Source organism: Suncus etruscus, chromosome 1 (assembly GCF_024139225.1).
Source record: "Suncus etruscus isolate mSunEtr1 chromosome 1, mSunEtr1.pri.cur, whole genome shotgun sequence".
NCBI classification, from domain to species: domain Eukaryota; kingdom Metazoa; phylum Chordata; class Mammalia; order Eulipotyphla; family Soricidae; genus Suncus; species Suncus etruscus.
This window is the reverse complement of record NC_064848.1, coordinates 59,408,401-59,428,857: the sequence shown is the minus strand read 5'-3', so window position 1 is coordinate 59,428,857 and position 20,457 is coordinate 59,408,401. Positions and strand designations below refer to the sequence as shown.

General features: G+C 47.3%; 1 protein-coding gene across 1 annotated transcript in view; it reads left to right on the top strand.

Annotated features, from left to right (window-relative positions):
* The window catches only part of B4GALT1 (beta-1,4-galactosyltransferase 1), a 78,309-nt gene that overhangs the window by 27,532 nt on the left and 30,320 nt on the right, over positions 1-20,457 (top strand). Inside the window, exon 2 of the mRNA XM_049773662.1 lies at positions 19,627-19,862. Coding sequence (XP_049629619.1) covers positions 19,627-19,862 — 236 coding nt within the window. The remainder of the gene's footprint in view (positions 1-19,626; positions 19,863-20,457) is intronic.

Sequence of the window (20,457 nt, the reverse complement as noted above, 5' to 3'; positions counted from 1 at the left end):
TGACTTTTAGGAGCTCTCCTTCACTATGTAAAAGCATTTGAATTTTATATTGTACTATTAGTTTGTTTTCTCCTTTGCCTTCTTGTTTTTTTGTGGTTTTTTGGGTCACACTCGGCAGTGCTCAGGGGTTATTCCTGGCTCCAGGCTCAGAAATTGCTCCTGGCAGGCACGGGGGACCATATGGGACGCCGGGATTCGAACAGATGACCTCCTGCATGAAAGGCAAACGCCTTACCTCCATGCTATCTCTCCGGCCCTCCTTTGCCTTCTTGTCTGTGATGTCATTGTCATTGCAATGACAGGGTATATTTCTGGCTTAGTGGTGGTGTCACTGAGCATCATATATCTCCTTGTTCTTGAATGTTCAGCCATAAAGCCCACATCTGCTCTGAGGGTCAATCAAGGTCACATATTTCTGTGACTCTGAGGGTCTCAGATAGAAGAGTCACTGGTAAGGGGTGTGACACTGGGAATCAAACTCTGGGATCTGTGTTTGCAAGGCAGATCTTTTTTGGTTTCTGAGCTAACTCTGCCTTTTTTTGTTTTTGTTTTTGGGATACACCCAGTGATGCTCAGGGATTACTCAGAAATCGGCCCTGGCTCCTGGGATTGAACCCAGGTCTATCCTGGATCAGCCGCGTGCAAGGCAAATGCCCTAGCACTGTGCTATCACTCCGGCCCCGACAGAGCCAACTCTGGATTCCCCTAATAGATTATTTTTGTTTTTGTTTGCCTGGTCATTGAAATTGATGTCCTGGAGTTCATCGACTGTTTTTCTCCTACCCCCTAGGTATGCATTGTTTGTTTGCTTTTGTTTTGGTGGTGATATGGGCCTCTTCCTGGCTTGCTTCTCCAGGGGTTGATCCCAGATTCTGGGGGGACCATGTGTTTCTGGGACTCAGTCCAGGGCCCAATATCGTACAAGTATTTACTACTAAGACACATCCCTAGCCCCATTTTCTGTGTAGTTTATGGTGTCAGGTCTAAATTCAACTTTGTAAAAGTGTTTTTGGGTTCATTTTTGTGTGTGGTAATGATACATAATGTAGTTTATTTGTATTTTTTCCAAGTTGCTGTCATATGAAACTCACTCTATGAGAGCTTTTCATATTTTCTTATGTGGTTCTGGCTTCTTTATCAAAAACTTGATGTCTATATATCTTTATTATTCATATAAACATTTGCATCTATCTCTACCTATATCCCTTTATATGTTCATATATCATTGATTTCTTGGCTTTCCAGTTCATTTGTCTGTGCACCCGTTTTGTTTCAGTACCAAACTATGAAAAACTATTGCTTTGTAAAACAGTTTGAAGTTGGGGACATACCATTATTTTTTTCCTCTTAGAATTAATCTGACTATCTGGGTTACTTGTGAATCTATTTGCATTTGAGTTATTTGTTTTAGTTCCTCGAAAAAATGCCAGTGCTATTTCAATAGGGACTGCACTGCAGGATCATATACTTTCATTTCGCCTTTCATTGTTTTTATTTTATTTTATTATTGGGGGGGTCACACCCGGCAGCGCTCAGGGGTTTCTCATGGCTCTATGCTCAGAAATTACTCCTGGCATGCTTGGGGGGCACCATATGGGATGACGAGATTCGAACCACTGTCCTGCATGCAAGGCAAATGCCTTACCTCCATGCTATTTCTCCGGTCCCTTTCTCTGTTTTTAAATCATCCATCATCCATTCTGATTCACAGAATATGAGAAGTGCTTGTTTCTCATATACTTGCCAGCACTGGAGCTTACTGATGTAAATGTAAATTGCAAAATTTGCCTCTGCTCATTGGATACTTAGATGTTTAAAACATTTCTCTGATTATACATGGTATTATACAAACTTGGCATTTGTTGACCTTTGTATCTCTGAATTCATCTATAGTTTTTTGTTTCTGTTTTTTGACCCACACTCAGCAGTGCTCAGCATTTACTCCTGGCAGGCTTGGGGGACCATTTTTTGATACTGGAGATTGAATCTGGGTCAGCTGTGCTATCACATTAGCCCCTCTCCTATAGTTTTACTTATGCTTATATCAGTTAAAGAAAACGTTTCTAAGTTTTTAAAATTTTGGATATCACTTCTTTCTCTTACATTTTTTGGGGGAGGGCCTCCCAAGTGGCATTCAGGCGTCTCCTCACAGTTAATCTTAACCAATGTGGCCATGTTAGGCTTTGCAGCAGTGCTCGAAGTCATGCCCTTCTCATATATATTATTTGTTAATATCTTCTTTCTTTCACCTGTCTTTTAACTTTATCTCTGACAGCATTGATTATATAGAAATATTTAGGGGATGGTAAGCCATAGTACAGTGAGTAGGGCTCTTGCCTTGCATGCCTGGATTTTGATCCCCACCTCCCATATATTTCGTGGTTTTTTGTTTTTTGTTTTTGATTTTTGGTTTTTGGTTTTTGGGTCACACCCGGCAGTGCTCAGGGGTTACCCCTGGCTCTATGCTCAGAAATCGCTCCTGGCAGGCTCAGGGGACCATATGGGATGCCGGGATTCAAACCACTGACCTTCTGCATTGCAAGACAAACGCCTTACCTTCATGCTATCTTTCAGGCCTCCCCCATATAGTTTCTTTTTTTTTTTTTTTTTTTTTGGTTTTTTGGCCACACCCATTTGACGCTCAGGGGTTACTCCTGGCTATGTGCTCAGAAATTGCCCCTGGCTTGGGGGGACCATATGGGACGCCGGGGGATCGAACCGCGATCCTTCCTTGGCTAGCGCTTGCAAGGCAGACACCTTACCTCCAGCGCCACCTACCCGGCCCCTCATATAGTTTCTTGAGCCTACCAGGAGTGATTCTTGAGTGCAGAGTCAGGAGTAAGCTCTGAACATCATCTGGGTGTGGTCCTTACTCCCCCCAAAAGTGCACGCGCGCGCGCGCGCGCGCGCGCGCGTGTGTGTGTGTGTGTGTGTGTGTGTGTGTGTATTTTCTTTGCCTTGCCAGAGATTGAACTCAGGACTTGAGATAGTTAATGTGGCTGAGCCCAATTTGATCCTTGGCACTGAATATGGTGGTCCCCCAGTACCACCAGGTATTTGCTTAGTGATCCATGAGCACAGAGCTAGGAGTGATCCTTGAATACAACAGGGTATGCTGCTCTACCCCCACTCACCAAAGAAAAAAATTGAACTCAGGATTTCATACATGAGACATGTATTTGACTATTGAGCCAAATCCCTGGCTCTAATAATTTTTAATTTGGAAGTCAGGGGAATTCTTAAGTAGTGATAAAGAGTCTAGGGGCCACTCCTGGTGACTCTGGCCAACCAGGAAGGTGACTTCATATGAACAACCTCTGGTGTCAGTAATTCCCCAACCACCTAGCTGTTTTGGGACCTCCAGCTGATACTCAAAAGGTCGTATGGTGTCGAATTAAACCTGGGTCAGGCACTCACTCATTAGGCATGTGTCCTAGGCACTGTGCTACCTCCAAGTTTTTTTTTTTTGGTTTTTGGGCCACACCCGGTAACGCTCAGGGGTTACTCCTGGCTATGCGCTCAGAAGTTGCTCCTGGCTTGGGGGACCATATGGGACACCAGGGGATCGAACTGCGGTTCGTCCAAGGCTAGCACAGGCAAGGCAGGCGCACCTTACCTTTAGCGCCACCGCCCGGCCCATCTACCTCCAAGTTTTAATTTTTATGTGTTTAAATGTCTTTTTAACGACTACTGTTGTTTTTTTTGGGGGGGGGTTGGGAGGGAGGCTAAGGAAGGCCTTCATCTCCCACGGTTCTAAGATGTATCCTCTGTTGTCTACTCTAGCTCGTGATGTTCTAGATAAGGCTTATTTTGGTCAATAAGGAGAAACATTCTTCATCCCTCATGAAGTGCTATAAATATGAGTGCTATAGGCAGTGCTTATACCCAGAGGATCCTTGTGGGCAGCATTTTTCTTCACTGTTTATCACAGGTGCAAGTAGATATAAGTAGAAATGTGAAGTTTTGCCCACTTAGGATTATAGATCTGTGTAAACAATCTATCTGTTTTGAAGTCATGGAGAGTTAGGCGGAGGAAAGAAAGTGCTCTCTGGTCATGCCAACCACTGTGGGTAAGTACATCTATGCGTTATCTCACTTACCTCCCGAAAACAGCAGTTTATTAGGCCCACTCCTTAAAGAAGAAAATTGGAGCTGGCTTCATGGAAAGGATCCTAATATTGGAGAGACAATGCCAGGAATGCAGGGCTGGCTGACAGCCCAGTGGTACACATAGCAGCAGGCAAGGCTATAGCTAAGGTCCTGCTTCTTGATAAAAGCAGAGGTGGCCTCTTGGCACCAGCATTGCTGGTTTTGAAGCCCAGCCAGGGCCCCAAAGCTGATCAGAAGGACCACTGATTCACAGTGAAACTTTTTATTTTTTTTAAGAGCTGAATTGCTCTTTAACTGGATTAAAACTGTTGTGAAATGTCTTGGAATTTTAACCAAAGGTTGCACAAAGGAAGCAGCAGTGTATGTAACCTCAGAGCTGGGAGCTGGAGTCAACGCCAGAAATTGAGCTGTGCTGTGCTGTAATGTTTGGGTGATGTCAGGCTGTCCAGGCTGACAAATTCTTCCCGACAATGCAGCAGACCTACCTTAGGGAAATCTGGTCTGGTCTAGAGCTCAGGGTTCTCCCCGTCTGTTGCAGCTCTTAAAAAGACACTCCCTGACCCACCTTCTGCCTCTCTTCTTGCTCCTTTTCTCCCCGCCCCCTTCCTTTCTTGTCCCTATCCCATTCTCTACCTTTCTTCCCTCCGATCCCCTCCCCTCCCCTTCTTCATTGTTAGGATTTTCACATGGTGGGGAGGGTCACAAGTTAGGTCTTTAGGTCACCACAGTACTTGCATGTGTGGCTGAGAGATTTGCTGGCGTCTTGGTCCTTTAGTTATAATGCTCACACACATTTTTTTGGTTTGCTGTGGTGTTGCTGGAGTGACAATGTCACTGGTTTAAGCATTCACACATGAGTCTTGCCTGAGTCTGTTCTTAGGGTGTTTGATGAGCTTATTCCATCTTTATGTCTTTGCTGTTAACTGGCATCCTCTGTCAGAAAGAACTCCCATCTTTCCCCTATATTAATGCACACATCCTGTAGACTTAGCAGTCATGTTTCTCCAGCACTTAATTCCCAGATTGACTTTGGTGACCACAACTGCCCTAGGTACCATCCAGGACTTCCTCTGCAGGTTGGGTTTCTGGGATCCTTAGTACATAGTCCATTACTTTTTTAGTTTTCGTTTTGTCCTTGTTTTTAAGTTGTATCCTGTGGTGTTGGACGTGGGGGGACTGTTGCCTGCTCTGTACTATAAGTCACTCCTGTTGGTGCTTGAGGGCCCATACAGAGCTGGGGCCCAAACCCTGGCCTCCTCATGCTATACATGTGTTCAATCCTTGGAGCTCTCTCAAGTCTAGCTCTTCATTCTTTAAGTTCTTCCTTAACTCAGCTCCTCTGAGTTTTCTGCTCCTCTGATTTTTTTTCTTTGACTTGGCCAGCCCAGGAGTCAGTCATTTCTCCAATGAGCCCTTTTTTGTTTGTTTATTTTATGTATTTTGGCCTATACCTGTAGTCACAGGGCTTCTTCCTGGCTGTGCAGTGAGCCCTCATTCTCTTTAGTTGAGGATATTATTTCTGAAACGAAAAACTGAGCTCTGTGTGTGTAAGGTTTCTTTCCTATGTATCCTCAGGTATACTGCTGTGAGCAACAGCTTTTGCATGTTTTTTAGGGCTAGGCACCTCTACCATGAATAACAAAGTGTCAGCATCCAGGAGTAATGAGGCAAAAAAGAGGGAGGTAACTTGGGGAAGAAAGATGATAGTGCAGTAGGTAGGGCACTTGCCTTGCAATGTAGTTGCCCCAGATTAGCAGACTTTAGCAGCCCATATGGTCTTCTGAGCACTGTTAGGTGTGCTCCCTTCCCTCACCAAAAAAAAAAAAAAAAGTGGATTGATTGGTGGTGGGAGAGGGAGCCGGGCACCACCTCAGTCTGGTGGGGGGGGGGGTCTCCTGTCCTCAGGCTTCACTCCTCCCTTTCTGAGAAGCTCAAGTCATGTATCCTAGAAGAGATGGGACAGTTTCCTTCCTGGGGGCAGATAAAGCATTGTTGGGTCTTTCCTGATAAGTTTTGATAACTGGAAACAAACTCACATTTCAAAGTTCAGAGGAGTGAGTTTGAGAGACAGGAAGAGAAGCTCGGGTGAGAAGGGCTGGGAGAGGAGGAAGTCCATTTTTGAGCCACAACTGGACAAAGTACAAATTTCCTCTGGGGTCATTCTCTTCAGAGGACAAGCTCTGAGAGCCTGTTTACTAAGTTGGACAATCTCTGAGAGCCTGTTTACTAAGTTGGACAAGCTCTGAGAGCCTGTTTACTAAGTTAAACAGCCTGTGACCTTCCAGCACTCACCAGTGATCACAGGGCCTGGCCTCTCTAATGTTAGACAACCCTCTAAGGTCATCCTAGAAAAAAAATTCAGGCCAGTTCCTAGTCTGGGGCCTCTGAGACATTTCCCAGGACTCAACTGCTTTTCCCCAAAACCCTGGTACTGTATAGGAACACCCTTGAGAATATTAGATTAATGATGTCTAGCAAGATTCATTTCCTAGGATCATCTGCTGGCCACAGTGTACTAGATACTTCCATTAACTAAGCACTCAAAAGGATGATCAGCAGAGGAAATGAAGGTTTTTGATTATTTTCCTGTTTTCTTGCTACCCTGGTTTTTGGGGTCATTTCTCTCTCTCTCTCTCTCTCTCTCTCTCTCTCTCTCTCTCTCTCTCTCTCTCTCTCTCTCTCTCTGTCTCTCTGTCTCTCTCTCTCTGTCTCTCTGTCTCTCTGTCTGTCTGTCTGTCTTTTTGGGTAACACCCGGCAGTACTCAAGGGTTACTCCTGGCTCTACGCTCAGAAATCGCTCCTGGCAGGCTCGGGGGACCATATGGAATGCCGGGATTCGAACCACTGTCCTTCTGCATGCAAGGCAAACAAACGCTCTACCTCCATGCTATCTATCTCTCCAACCCCCGGGTCATTTCTCATAGTGCATGGGGACCCTTGCAGTGCAAGACAAATGCAAGACAAAGTCAAACCTTGGTTCATCATATTTGAGGCAAGTAACTTAACCCCTGCTCTTTCCTTGCCCCAGCTCCTTTGCTGTTGGTTGTAAATCCAAGAGTATCTTAGAGGAAGTATGTCACTTTGTCTCCTTTAGTCTCCCACATGTATAACAACTCTGGGGTGGAAACCTTCTCATGTTCCCCTCAGACCAAGTTCTGGAGGTGAAGGCTACTGGTATTGGCTTTGGTTTTGGTGCCTTGGGGCCAGGCTCTGGGACTACAAAACAGAAAGCAGCTTTTCTAAGGCTCTATAGTTCCTATAGGTCTTTTAACTTAAGGTGAGGGAGTTACTCTCTCAAGTTGCTAGCAGTATTTGAACAAGAGTCAGTTTAATGTGGCAGTGTGAAGTTTACATGAGATACAAGATTGTCATTAGGAGTTTAGACTGCCCACTGCCATGGACTCAAATGATAGGCCTGGAGCCCAAAATAAGTATTTCAAATTGTTAATAATAATTTAAATTTATTTATTTGGTGGTAGATCTTTACCAACTGGGCCAGCAGTTCAATGTGAGGACTTCAGGAGCTGGGAATCCCCAACTGTGTGATGGAGTTTAGGGTCTGCAGCACTGCTCAGTTTGATGCTCAGTGTGATCTGCTGGAAATGGGCAGATATACTTGAGAACTGGCCTTAAGTCCAGTGTTCTCTCTCACCTGGAAGAAACCTTTGATAAGATTGAGGGTGGGAAATGGGACCATAGATTGAGATTAGATCTGGTGCTGTTTCTGAACACCATGTATGTGCATTTTCAGAAGGGACAGTGCTTGGGCCTGAGTAATAGCACAGTTGGTAGGGCATTTGTCTTGCACATGGCACTGGGGTTTTCAAGGTAGCTTGTAGGATACTAACACATACCATAAAAGGGATCAGTATAATAGCAGCAGTAGAAGGAAATGTGACTTCAAAAGTGAAGCAGAGAGATTGGAGAGATAGTATAGCAGTTAGGGCACTTGCCTTGCATTTGGCCGACCCTGGTTTGAATTACCCTGGCATCTCATGTGGTCCCTTGAATTACTGAGTGTAGAGGCAGGAGTAGAGTTCCTGAGCATTGACCTGTTTTGGCCGGTGTGGCCAAAATAGCCGGGGGTGGGGGGGGGTGGGGGTGGGGGGGGGTGAGAGGTGGAGACAGAGACAGAGACAGAGACAGATCTGTTGCGCTTGCTTTGCATGAGGCTGATCAGGTTCAATCCCCAGCACCCTATATGGTCTCCTGAACACTGCCAGGAATGATTCCTGAGTGCAGTCAGGAGTGAGCCCAAGCAGAGTAAGGGGATGGCTTAACTTCCTCCACTTGCCCCCCCCCCCAATAAGTTATGCAGAACACTGTGTGTAGATGCAGTGCTCTGTCCCAGCCACAGACTACCAGGAGCTCTTGAGAGCCGGAACCAGGAGTGTCCAATTCCACAGGTTTTTCTAGATAATTTTTCTTGCTCCGTTCAACTGAGGGCATGGTAACATTGTAGCAGTTTGCAAGCTGTTGTAGCCAGTGAGATCTTGGTGCCCTTGGTCAGTGATTGGAGGAAAGCTGAGGTTAGAGAACAGAACGCATAGTTTCTGTGGAGTACATGTCATTGAGCCCCAGCACCTCTTGGCCTCTGAACACCATCAAATGGAACCTCTAGAACAACCAGTTGTACTAAGGTCAGTGGCCCACTCTACACCATAGTTTGAAAAACCCAACTGTGTGAAGGCATTTGCTAAGGCTGCCCCAGAGCAGAGATAGACAGAGGAACGGTGCCCCTCCCTTGTCATGTGGCCCGCTTCCCCTCTGCCACCTGTGCTATACTCCTGGACCTTCCCCTGCAAGCTTCTCAATTGTGTGAGCAAATACTTTGTTTTTCTCTTGTCCCCCAAAGCAGGTTTCTGAGACCATAATGTGTTTGGCTTCCTGTTGACAGAAAGTGTTGCTCTCTCAAGTGTGTCAGGGACTGGGATTTGTGAGTTGATATGAAGCTGTAGCTATTCTTTTTCTTTTTTGAGAGGGTGGACCACACCTGGCAATACTCAGGTATTACTCCTGACTCTGCATTTAGGAATTAACTTCTGGCTATGCTTGGGGAAACTGGGATGCTGGGAACTGAACCTGGGTCAACCGTGTATGAAACAAGTGCCTTACCCACTGTACTATTTCTTTGGCCCAGGCCATGGATAGTACCTGTGTGTTCTGAGTGCTGTGCTCTGCCTAAATCAATTAGGCATGAGGCAGAGATTATTACTGTTTCCTATACCTAAGATGTAATGTTATAATTTTCTCTTAATTCCTGAAATTATTTTAAAAAGCAATATCGGTCACATCTGATCTGAGAGAAAGATCATTTCCAGTTATCTTTGAAGCTTGTGTAAGATTCTAAAATACAGTGAGAAATAGCTAATGAGAGATAGAAGAGGCCCCTTCCAGGAGCCCTTCCATCAGATGTTCTTGTTTTGTTTCTCCTCTTTCTCTTTTCCTTATTGTTGCTGTGGCAGTCTTGACTGGGATTTTTGCACACTGGGTAGGTATGGCGCTCACATGGAGTGGCACACTTTGACCTCAGTGGCCCACGAGTGTCGTGAGGGGGCTGGTGCTCACACCTGTGTTGAACAGGACGAGGAGGGGCACTGCAGGCTTCGGGGGCCAAACAGAACAGTGGTGGTGTCACCCACCCTAGGCTGAGCCATAGAGATCAGACTTTTACTGGTGGTAGCAGGCATCCCTGACAGCAGGAGCAGCCAGGATACACTGAGTGACCATGAGGATGGAGCTCATCCTCTCCTACTGCAGGGCACGCTAGTAGCCTCTGAGCCACACTTGTGCAGAAGCCTCTGTTTTCTTATGTATATTGGACCCACACTTAGCAGTGCCACTGTGGCCAGGGCTCTGTATTCCTTGTGAGGGTCTGTCCTCTAGTGCAGAATTGATCGTTCAGTGCTTGAGGCTCATGGTAGTCAGGGCCTGTAGGGCTGCCCTCGGAGGTGCGGGTATATGGGGTGGGGAATATAGTGTCATGGTTGAAACCCAAGGCTTCTCATCTGCAGAGGCTCTGCTCTACCCCTGAGTTATGTCCCGGTCCTCTTTACTCCAGGGATCTTAAGCTCCTCTTAGTCTCTTTGTGTCCTGGTGGGGAAACCAGGGAGAAGAGCGTGGTGCTTTCCACTTAGCTTTGTTTTTTTGTTTTTTCTTTTTTTCTTTTTGGGCCACATCCAGTGACGCTCAGGGGTTACTCCTGGCTCTGCACTCAAAATCGCTCCTGGTTTGGGAGATCATATGGGATGCTGGGGATTGAACCGAGGTCTGTCCTAGGTCAGCTGCATGCAAGGCAAACACCCTACTGCTGTGCCTTTGCTCTGGACCCTTGACTCAGCTCTTGTTGGTGGCATCTTCGTGTATTTCACTGGTGTGGATGCTCGCTCACGGCAAACTCTTTTTTGCTCTCTTTTGACCTCTGAGTGTTTCCTTTTCCTGTATTCTCTTGTCATCTTGGTGTCATACTTACTGTTGTCACCATTTCCATTGGCTTTCCTTTCCTCCCTCCTCACCAAGGCCAAAGACTTCTAATGAACAAGCTCCCATACTGCTTGCTTGACACCAGCTGGCATGCAGGGTGCTAAGCAGGAATGAGTCTGAATGACTGGAGCTGAGAGTGCTGTGCAGAGTGGAAAAGAGGAAGAACTGATTTTGAGTGCTCTGAGGTTTCCTGGGGAGGTGCTGTTTGAAGGAGCCCGGGTACCTGTTGACATGGTGATATTCCTTGGAGAGCTGCATTGAGCTGCTTCTCTGGATGATGGTGTAGATTTGCAATGGACTTTCTGCAGCAAAGGTTGGGCCTCCCTCCCTCTCTCCCTCCCTCCCTCCGTCCCTCCCTCCCTTCCTTCCCTTTTTCCCTCCCTCCCTTCCCTCCCTCCCTCCCTTCCCTCCCTCCCTCCCTCCCTCCTTCCTTCCTTCCTTCCTTCCTTCCTTCCTTCCTTCCTTCCTTCCTTCCTTCCTTCCTTCCTTCCTTCCTACCTACCTTCATTTCTTCTTCCCTCTGCTTTCTTCCTTTCCCCCCTTCTTACTTCCTTCCCCAAACCAGCTTTGCTCAGGTCTTACTCTTGGGTCTGTGTTCAGGGATCACTTCCTGCTCTCTGCTCAAGGAACCATATGTAGTGTTGGGTATCGAACTGGGATTGGCTATATGCAAGGCATGAAATTCTCTGGGGAGGGGAGAGATATGAAGGTAAGGCATTTGCCTTGCATGCAGAAGGATGGTGGTTCGAATCCTGGCATCCCATATGGTCCCCTGAGCCTGCCAGGAGCGATTTCTGAGCATAGAGCCAGGAGTAACCCCTGAGCGCTGCTGGGTGTGACCCCCCCCCCCCCCCGCAAAAAGAAAAGAAAAGAAAAGAAAATCTCTGTGGGCTAGGGAGATATTGCAAGTGTCTGAGATACATGTCTTGCATGTATGAGATCCTGAATCGATCATTGGCACAGCACAAAATAAAATTGATGAAATTTAGAAATGATGGTTCTAGGTAGTGATCAGAGCCCTGTGGTTCTACAAGTTGGGAGGTAGAATGTCTTTCTTCTGCTAATACATAACTTTCCAAGCTAACTCCTCCCACTTTATTGTTCTTCCCAGGTGGGCTGTGTGCAAGCAAACACCCTACTGCTGTGCTAGCACTCTGGCCCCATGCCCTAGCCTATTTTTATTTTATCTGTTTATCTGGCTTTTGGGGCCCACACCTTCAAGTGTCACTCCTGGTAGCGTTTGGAAGACCTTATGGGATGCTGGGGATGGAACCTGGTTAGCCATTGTTCCAGTCTCAATTAAAAAGTTTTGTTGTGGGCCCGGAGAGATGGCATGGAGGTAAGGTGTTTGCCTTGCATGCAGAAGAACGGTGGTTCGAATCCCGGCATCCCATATGGTCCCCTGAGCCTGCCAGGAGTAACCCCTGAGCACGGCCGGGTGTGACCCAAAAACCAAAAAAAAAAAAAGTTTGTTGTGTTGTAATTTAGGTAATAGTTACAATAGTGTTAGCCTTTATGGTACTGATGTTACTGTACCCATCATGAAAGTGCATCAGAGCCTCCTCCACTAAGCTTATGTCACTTCTGACTTACCTCTTCATACCACCCCCCATAACTGTTTTCAGCTTATTGAGAATCCCCTACAGTGTCCTGAATGGGAGAGACTGTCATACCAAGCAATAAGGCGGTGGGGGGGGGGTCCTAAAACCTCTTGTCCATTGGTAGGAAACAGTGACTATCAGGTGTAGCCCAGTGGTCGGCAACCTGCGGCTCTTGAGCCACGTGTGGCTCTTTACACTTTTAATGGTGGCTCTTTACACTTTTAATTTGGCTCTTCTGTGTCCCGGGTGGCTGCTCCAGGAGTCAGGACTCTGCTCCTAGCCTCTGTCGGTGCATGCCCTGTGTGGCTCTCAAAATAAATTTCAATCGTGGTTTTGGCAAGATTTGGCTCAGTTGACCACTGGACTCTAGCCTGTTTCTCTGAGGTAGGAAGGAGGGCTGAGCTGGAGGTATAGCTGAGCTGGCGAGGCAGGGGTTTAGGGTAGGTGGGCTGGGGCTTCTGGAGCTTTGGAGAGAGGAGCATGTATGTGTTTGGGTTTTCCCAGAGCATGAAGGACCAACGGAATTTGTCTTGTTGAGCTCACACATTGAAGTTATTGAGCGACTTACACATAAGGCCTTGACCCTGACTCCCAGCCGAGAGGCCCACGTGGCGAGCTTGAGCCGGGGGAGCCAAGGACAAGCTCACATCTGCTCATCTGCTTATGTAACCCCAAGCCAAGCAAACACACAAGCCAGCGCAGCAGGGCCTGGGCCTGTGGTAGCACACGCCACACCACCGGGGAGCCTTGGCCGGGCCTGAGGACCATCCGTCCTTCCTCCCCTCCTCTGTTTCCTCCAGGGCTGAGCGGGAGGCTGGCTCTGGGTAGAGCTGGTCAGTACTCCCATGGAGTCTGAGCTCTGGTTTCTCAGGGAACAGCTCCAGGCCAACAGCTCTGCAGCCTGCCTGGAGGGGCGGGCACTCAGGAGGCCTCCTGCCTGGCGCCTGACCCAAGAGGACAATTTGGCAGGAGCTGCAACTGCCTGCCTAGCCCTGTCCAGTTACTGAGGTTGAAGGTTGAGGAGTCAGAGAGTTGAGAGAGAGAAAAAAATTGCCAGATGCCTGGAAGTGGGGGAAAGGAACCCTCCTCCTATTAGTGGGAATGTCAGTTGGTCCAGCCTCTTTGGAAAACAGTTACGCACGTATTGCAAAAGACTAAGGCTTGAACTTCCATAGGACCCAGCAGTTTCACTTTGTGGCATCTTGCTCAGAAAAGACATTTGTTTCCCAAAGTGCAGCAATATTCACAATAGCTAAGATTTAGAAACAATCCACATGCCCCAAAATAGATGATTAGATAAAATGTGGTATATATACACCATAGAAGACTGCTCAGCTATAAGCAAAGATGATTGTGTGGTTTTGCCCCTGCATGGGTAGAATTGGAGCCATCATGCTGAGTGGTCAGTAAGAAGAGTGACAGGGAATATCTCTCAAATGTAAGATAGAAAGAACATCATAAGGGAGCAGGAAATGGCCAAAGGCAACAGAATTTGAGAATTGGCCTAAAAGAAATGAGTCTACAAAGTAGGGGGAGCTTACTGGGTCAGTAGTAGAGGGAAGCAGACACTGGTGAAGGGTGGTATGGGGCTAGAATGTTATGGGCTTAAAAACTGTCTTATGAACAAGGATTGTAAATCATAGTGCTTCAAATAAAATTGAGAGAGAAAATAGATTTGCCAGATTGTGGAAGAAGACCAGATTGGCGCCCTCTTCATGAGCTCTCAGAGGAAGGGCTGCAGAAAGGAGCATTAGAATTAAGGAAATTGATTCAATGAGGAAGCTCAACATGGAGGGCATGAGATGTCTCAGGGTGAGGCACCCGGCTGATGCCAGTTCATTCCTGGGCATCACGTGTATGACTGCAGAGCCAGGAAGAGCCCCAGACAGCCTCTTGGTGTGGCCCTCAAACTGAAAAAGAAAGAAAATCCATATGAAGTTGCTGGAGGGGCAGATGTGACACAGGGTGGGTGGGGGCTGGGTGTTAGGTTCAACTCTGTAGGGAGCGTTTAGAAGGCAAAGCCTGCCTCTCCACCCCATCATCTCCTCTCCACTCCAGCCCCTGTCCTGACACACCCCTGGGGACTCAAAAGGTTCTCGGTGAAAGTTGAGTGAAGTGTAAGACCACATCCTCAGGTGGAGTGTGGGTAATGTGGCAGAGTCTGAAATAGGCCCCGAGGAACCTCCCATGAATATGATCCCTTAGTCACCTGGGTGTGAGTACAGCTGGGGCGAGGGACGAAAAGGAACACGGTCCATTCAGTGATGGGTAAATGTTGCTCTTTGTGGCTGAGGGAGCCCCAACATAAATGGAGGTGTCTGTGTGAAGGGCTAAGGGTTTCTTTAGGGTAGTTTGTATTCCAATCCTGCAGTTTCTATGGGGAAGGTCAATATGAGGGGAAACCATGTGGTAGGGCTGAGTGCCCACCAGACACATGACACATCACATACATAGAATACACATTTGTACCATGTATGCAATACAGTGACACACTTGTGGTATACACAATACATGTATGCAACGAACAAAATGCACGATACATGTGTACATATATAACATGTGTAAGTATATAGCAAGTACACATAAACATATATGCACGTAGACACCATTTACACACCAGACACATACATAAATATATAATAGGGGCTGGAGCAATAATATAGCATTTGCCTTGCATGCTGCTGACCTGGTTAAATCTCTGCCATCCTATATGGGCCCCTAAGCCTGCCAGGTGTGATTTCTGAGCACAGAGCCAGGAGTAACCCCCTAGCAGGGCTTGGTATGGCTCAAATCTAAAACTAACAAAAAAAATATATATAAAACAAATACATATACCGCACATAGACAAATACATGTACACATGTGTGCACAGAAACAGACACATGCCACACATTTACACATTCATAAATACGTGCATGCACACACATACAAATATACCATACAGAGAGACACATATACTGACATAGCTACATATACCAGCCACACATTTACACACATACATAACTATATACATACGTTTATCTCCCACAAACATGCATAAACACAAACCCCACACATATACCCTGCACATACATGCATGTGCCACATATGACACACACATGCCTGACTGGAAAAACAGAGCAGAGCCGCTTTCCAGCCCACAGGTGTCTGTTGGGGGTTGGCAGACCCCTGTGAATTTCCGTCCTCTGGAGTGGTTTTGGGTACGAGCAGACTGTAGGGTATGGTGCAGAGACCCCTGCGGTTCCCAGAAATGGGGTTATGTTTAGTGACATCTGCAAAGCCCAAAGTGAAATGGGGTCAAGAGCCTGGCAGGTGCTGAGGGACCTTGTGAAGTAAGAGGAGCCCAGATTTCTGCTTGTTTTTCCCAAGAGGTGTCAGCGAGCCTCCCAGAAGGTTCAGCTCAGAATTGGGGAGGCTGGTGACTGCATCCTAAGTGCCTGGAGGGGACCCCGAGACTTGTGAGGATGGAAGTATGTGAGAAACCCTGTTCTTCTGTGTGCTGTCCCATTCCTTCCCAGGAGCCTCGAGAAGGGCCTGAGCACCTGTAATTTTCTTTTTCGCCAATTACCTTGAGATTCTCATAACAGGTTTGGAAGAAACTGGTTCCTGGTGACCCTTATTTCATCTCAGAGTATCAGTTGCACTGACTCCCTGGGGAACCTGGGAGCTGGGTGCTTGGAGCTGGATCAGCAGGTACTAGGCCAGGGAACTAGGAGCCTCTGGCCCTGCAGGGAGGGTGGGGCATGGCTTGAAAGAGCCAGTCCTTAGGAGCGAGCACTCCCCTTAGATCCCCGGATGTCTGAGCTCTGTGATAGTAAAGAGAGCCAGAGGAGGAAGCCAGACTGGGGCTGTGATGTACAGGTTCCGTGTGTCTCTGGATCAAAACTTTGCAGCTGAAGAAGTGGGGAAGGGCTTTTCTGGTAAAGAATGTGAGCCACAAGGGTTTCTCAACTTCCTCAATGGGTTTCCCTGGCACAAGATTAGGGGTTCAAACTCAAACTGTAGAGTGGGGGGATCCACGAGGAGGAAAGTAGATCGGAAAAGAGTGGATAAACACTGGGTTGCAGGAATGGTGGGGGAGGGAGAGAGACAGAGACAGACAGGGAATAGGGGCTGGGATCTGGGAAGGACATAGCTGCCAAAGCACAGCTGCGTGTCCTTGGGCTCTCATTTCAGGTGGGGAAGTGGCTTCTGGGGACAGGGGTGCTGGAAAGCCTCTTTGGACAGATACTCAGGGCAGCCAGGAGCTGCACAGAGGGGGGATGGGGAGACTAGCCTGAGCTGCTACACAGGTCTAAGCTGAATGTGGGGCCAGGACAGGGCTCTGCTGGGCAGCTGCAGCCATGAGGTGAGCTTACTCCTGAGTTCATTCTTGGCCAGGCTCCATACATTGGAGGCTCCTTCTTTTGATCTCCCTCTTTGTTTGTTTTAATTGCCTGGGAAATACTATTATATTTTATGAGGGTACTACTGATTATTACTACTTGTGCTAGTATTTGTTTAAGACTTATAGAAAAATTTGTTTTCTGGGTTCAGGAGACTTTACAATACAGCTATAGGTACTGATGAAGTTCTCTGAGAGCTGGTACTGCAGCGTGAACTTGGCTAATGTCCAACAGCTTGGAGGATTCCTGCCTTTTGGTTCTTCATCTTCTGGATCTGTTTTATTCATCAGACGATAAACACCAAGGCACATAAATTTTTGCTCCTCTAATAAGCCACAAAATATGCCTTGAAATAATTATTTGGACGTTATATTTGCAAAAGCATCACTTTCTAAGAACAAGCTTGAACCTTGTTTTTCCAGTGTGCATCGACTTCTGGGACTTTTATTTTATTTATTTATTTTTTTTTTGTGGTTTTTGGGTCACACCCGGCAGTGCTCAGGGGTTACTCCTGGCTTCATGCTCAGAAATTGCTCCTGGCAGGCACGGGGGACCATATGGGACGCCGGGATTCGAACCTATGACCTTCTGCATGAAAGGCAAACGCCTTACCTCCATGCTATCTCTCTGGCCCCGGGACTTTTATTTTTATCAATAAGTAATTGCATATGAAAACTTATTCCTCCTCTTACAAACATTTCGAGTAACTCAAGAACATGATTATTGTGTAAGGCCGGGCTGCTAGTATAAGTGGTACCCTCTGTGTCTAGCTTGTAGATTGGGTATTGTTTCTGTTGTCATTGGCTTTGGATTTGGTGTTTAAGTCTGATCATTTTTTATTTCTTCTAAATGTTCATACGATTGTTTGGGCTTGGTACCCTCCATTATTTCCCCCTTAATTTGTGAGGCAGAACAAGATGGTTCAAGTTATGTGTTTTTCGGGGCCCGACCAGCTCCTCCCGCCGCGGGGACAAACTCCAGCGGCCTCTTCGGCCCAGGTGGCGGCTTGGCGGGGCCTGGCTCTGGCTCCAGCTCCGTGTCTGCGTTTGTGTCCATCTCCCTCGCAGCGCTCCTGGCTCCCGGCTTGGAGGACACGGCAGCCACAGCATAAGCACTTCTAGGGCATATAGAATTTTAAGAGCAGATCTGGCAGGGGGTTCATATCTCATGGTGCTCAAGAGCTATTTCTTTTATTTTCTTTTGTTTTGGGCCACACCTGATGATACTCATGGTTTATTCATGGCACTCCACTCAGGGATCACTCCTGGAGGGGCTCAGGAGACCTTTTAGTGGTGCCTGGGATTGAACCCTGGTCAGCTGCATGCAAGGCAAGTGCCCTACCTACTATACTCTGTCTTTAGCTCAGGAGTGGCCTGGTAGTTCTCTAGATCTAAATATGCTGGGTTTTGAACTGGCCTCTGCTGTATACTTGGCAGTGCCTTGCCTCCTTTACTTCCTCTTGGCTTCATGAAAATCCTTGGATTCCCCTCCCCTTCACTGTTGATGTTGAGTTGTGCTGGCCATAGGATGCTCTCACCTGGCCTGGGGTGTGCAACCTTCAGTGGTGGGGCCTACACTCAGCTGTGGCTCTGTCAAACTATTACTGTCCTTTATTTGTGGGGCTCATACATTTGTGAGCTCCTGACTGTAGGCTGCAGACCACAGAGCTGCCAGGCTGGAACTGAGGACTCTTATCTGTGACTCTATACCTGCAAGCATGTGCTTTCCCTCCCCACCCTGTTTGTTTGTTTTTTTTTTTTTGGATTTTTTTTGTTTGTTTTGTTTAGGTTTTTTGGGTCACACACCAGAGGTTACTCCTGGCTCTACGCTCAGAAATTGCTCCTGGGAGGCTCGGGGACCATATAGGTTGCTGGGATTTGAACCACCGACCTTCTACATGAAAGGCAAACGCCTTACCTCCATGCTATCTCTTCGGCCCCACCACTGTGCTTTCTTTATTTGCTTTTGTAGAGACTTTGTGTCACAGGATGCTGGTAACATGACATTTCCTCAGTGGGGCCCCTGATCAAAGGGGTCTGTAGCCAACTGAGGTTACAAAGTGAAAGGATCAAATAAGCTTAAATTGAGGGGCTAATATTCTTGATTGTACAGTCTCTTAGTCTCTTTGGGGTACAGCATGGCTTTTCAGAGCAGAATTTAGTTGGCAGGGAGTTCCACTCACTTTACTAGACCAGGGAATATTGAATCTGTTGTTTGAATGAAAGTTCCTTGGGCCTCACTTTGAGAAAGTGAAACAAGGTCATGGCATCAAGGGTGACTCTTTCCCCATTGTGTCCAAGTCAGTCTCTTTTCCCCTTCACCAGGTGTGCTCCCTGAGAGACAGTCCCCAGCCTGTGAAGAGGGCTGCTTTCCCCATCCCATTCATGGGACCAGGATGTGCTGGTTGGCCTTTGCTATTTCCTCTCCTCTCAACTTCCCACCTCCCTGAACTCTAGTGGCTTATCAATCTTTTAGGACTGTGTCTTCCTTCCTGTACTTCAAACCCCCAACCCCAGTTGAGAAACTCTGCCCTTGAGCCTTGTTCTTCTAGGCCCTAAACTGTGGGGTCCTTTTTCCTTCCTTCTGCATCCCTCTACTAGTCTGTAGCCCCACCTTTTATAAAATTTACTGCTTTGATGTTCTTTCCAACCATTTCCCACCTTCCCCCCACACACATACCCTCTCTGCTATGTTTGTTCTCCTGAGACTCAAGTTGCTCATTTTACCTTTGGGGTGACTGTTGTGCCCCTAACACTGCACCGTGTCTTGCGTACTCCTCTACTTGGGAGTCCTAGGCTTGGAGTAGCCCATCAGAAACTACACAGCTAGGAGTTGGTGGGATAAGGTATTAGCCTTGGGAGCTCTGGGGCTGGAGAAATACTACCAAGGTGGTTGCCTTACACATACCAACCCCTGTTCAGTCCTTCACACTACCAGGGGTTGAGAAATGGAGCATTAAGGTGTGTCCTGTTGTAACCAGGTGCCTGGGTTTGCGGGAACATGTGGCTCTCATGGCAGCTGATACCTTTTTTTCTTCACCCCTCTAGTTGGCCCCATGCCCATCGATTTTAATATCAAAGTGGACTTGACGCTGGTGGCAAAGCAGAACCCCAATGTTAAGATAGGCGGCCGCTACCGCCCCAGCGACTGTGTCTCACCTCACAAGGTGGCCATCATCATCCCTTACCGTAACCGCTATGAGCACCTCAAATACTGGCTCTATTACCTGCACCCCATCCTGCAGCGCCAGCAGCTGGACTACGGCATCTACGTCATCAACCAGGTGAAGTCCGGGGTGATGGAGAGAGTGCTGTGGGGGGCTCAAAAGCATGCAGATGCTTGAGGATTGGGGAGATAGTCTCTCCTTGGAGGGACTGTAGTGACATTCATCATCTCTGTGCTCAGAACAGTGGGAGTTGAATGTGTTTCCTTGGTCTTTCAGGCAAAGGAAGTTGCTAGAGTGCTTGGTCTCTGTGTTAGAGAGCCATCCATCACAATTTAGGAGGTAAATCATAGCCCAAGTTCTCCCTAGGTTAAGTCCCAGTTAATTTCTGTACTATTTTTGTATCTAAGTATTTCTATTTATTTTGGGGGGGGCCACACCTGGTGACCCAGTGACACTCAAGAGTAGGTAGGGCACGTGTTTTGCACACAGTCAACCCAGCTTTAGTCCCCAGCATCTCATGGTCCCCGATGCCTGTTAGGACTAATCCCTGAGTGTTGAAACAGGAATAAACCCTTGAGCATCACTGGGTGTGACCCCCTCCCCCAATGTAAATAACTATTTTGATGGCAGGTTTTTAGGCAGCGCTGAAATTGTCCAATCAAACTGTACATCCCCAGAACACCTGTCGGGACAGACTCAAGTTTAGACCAGA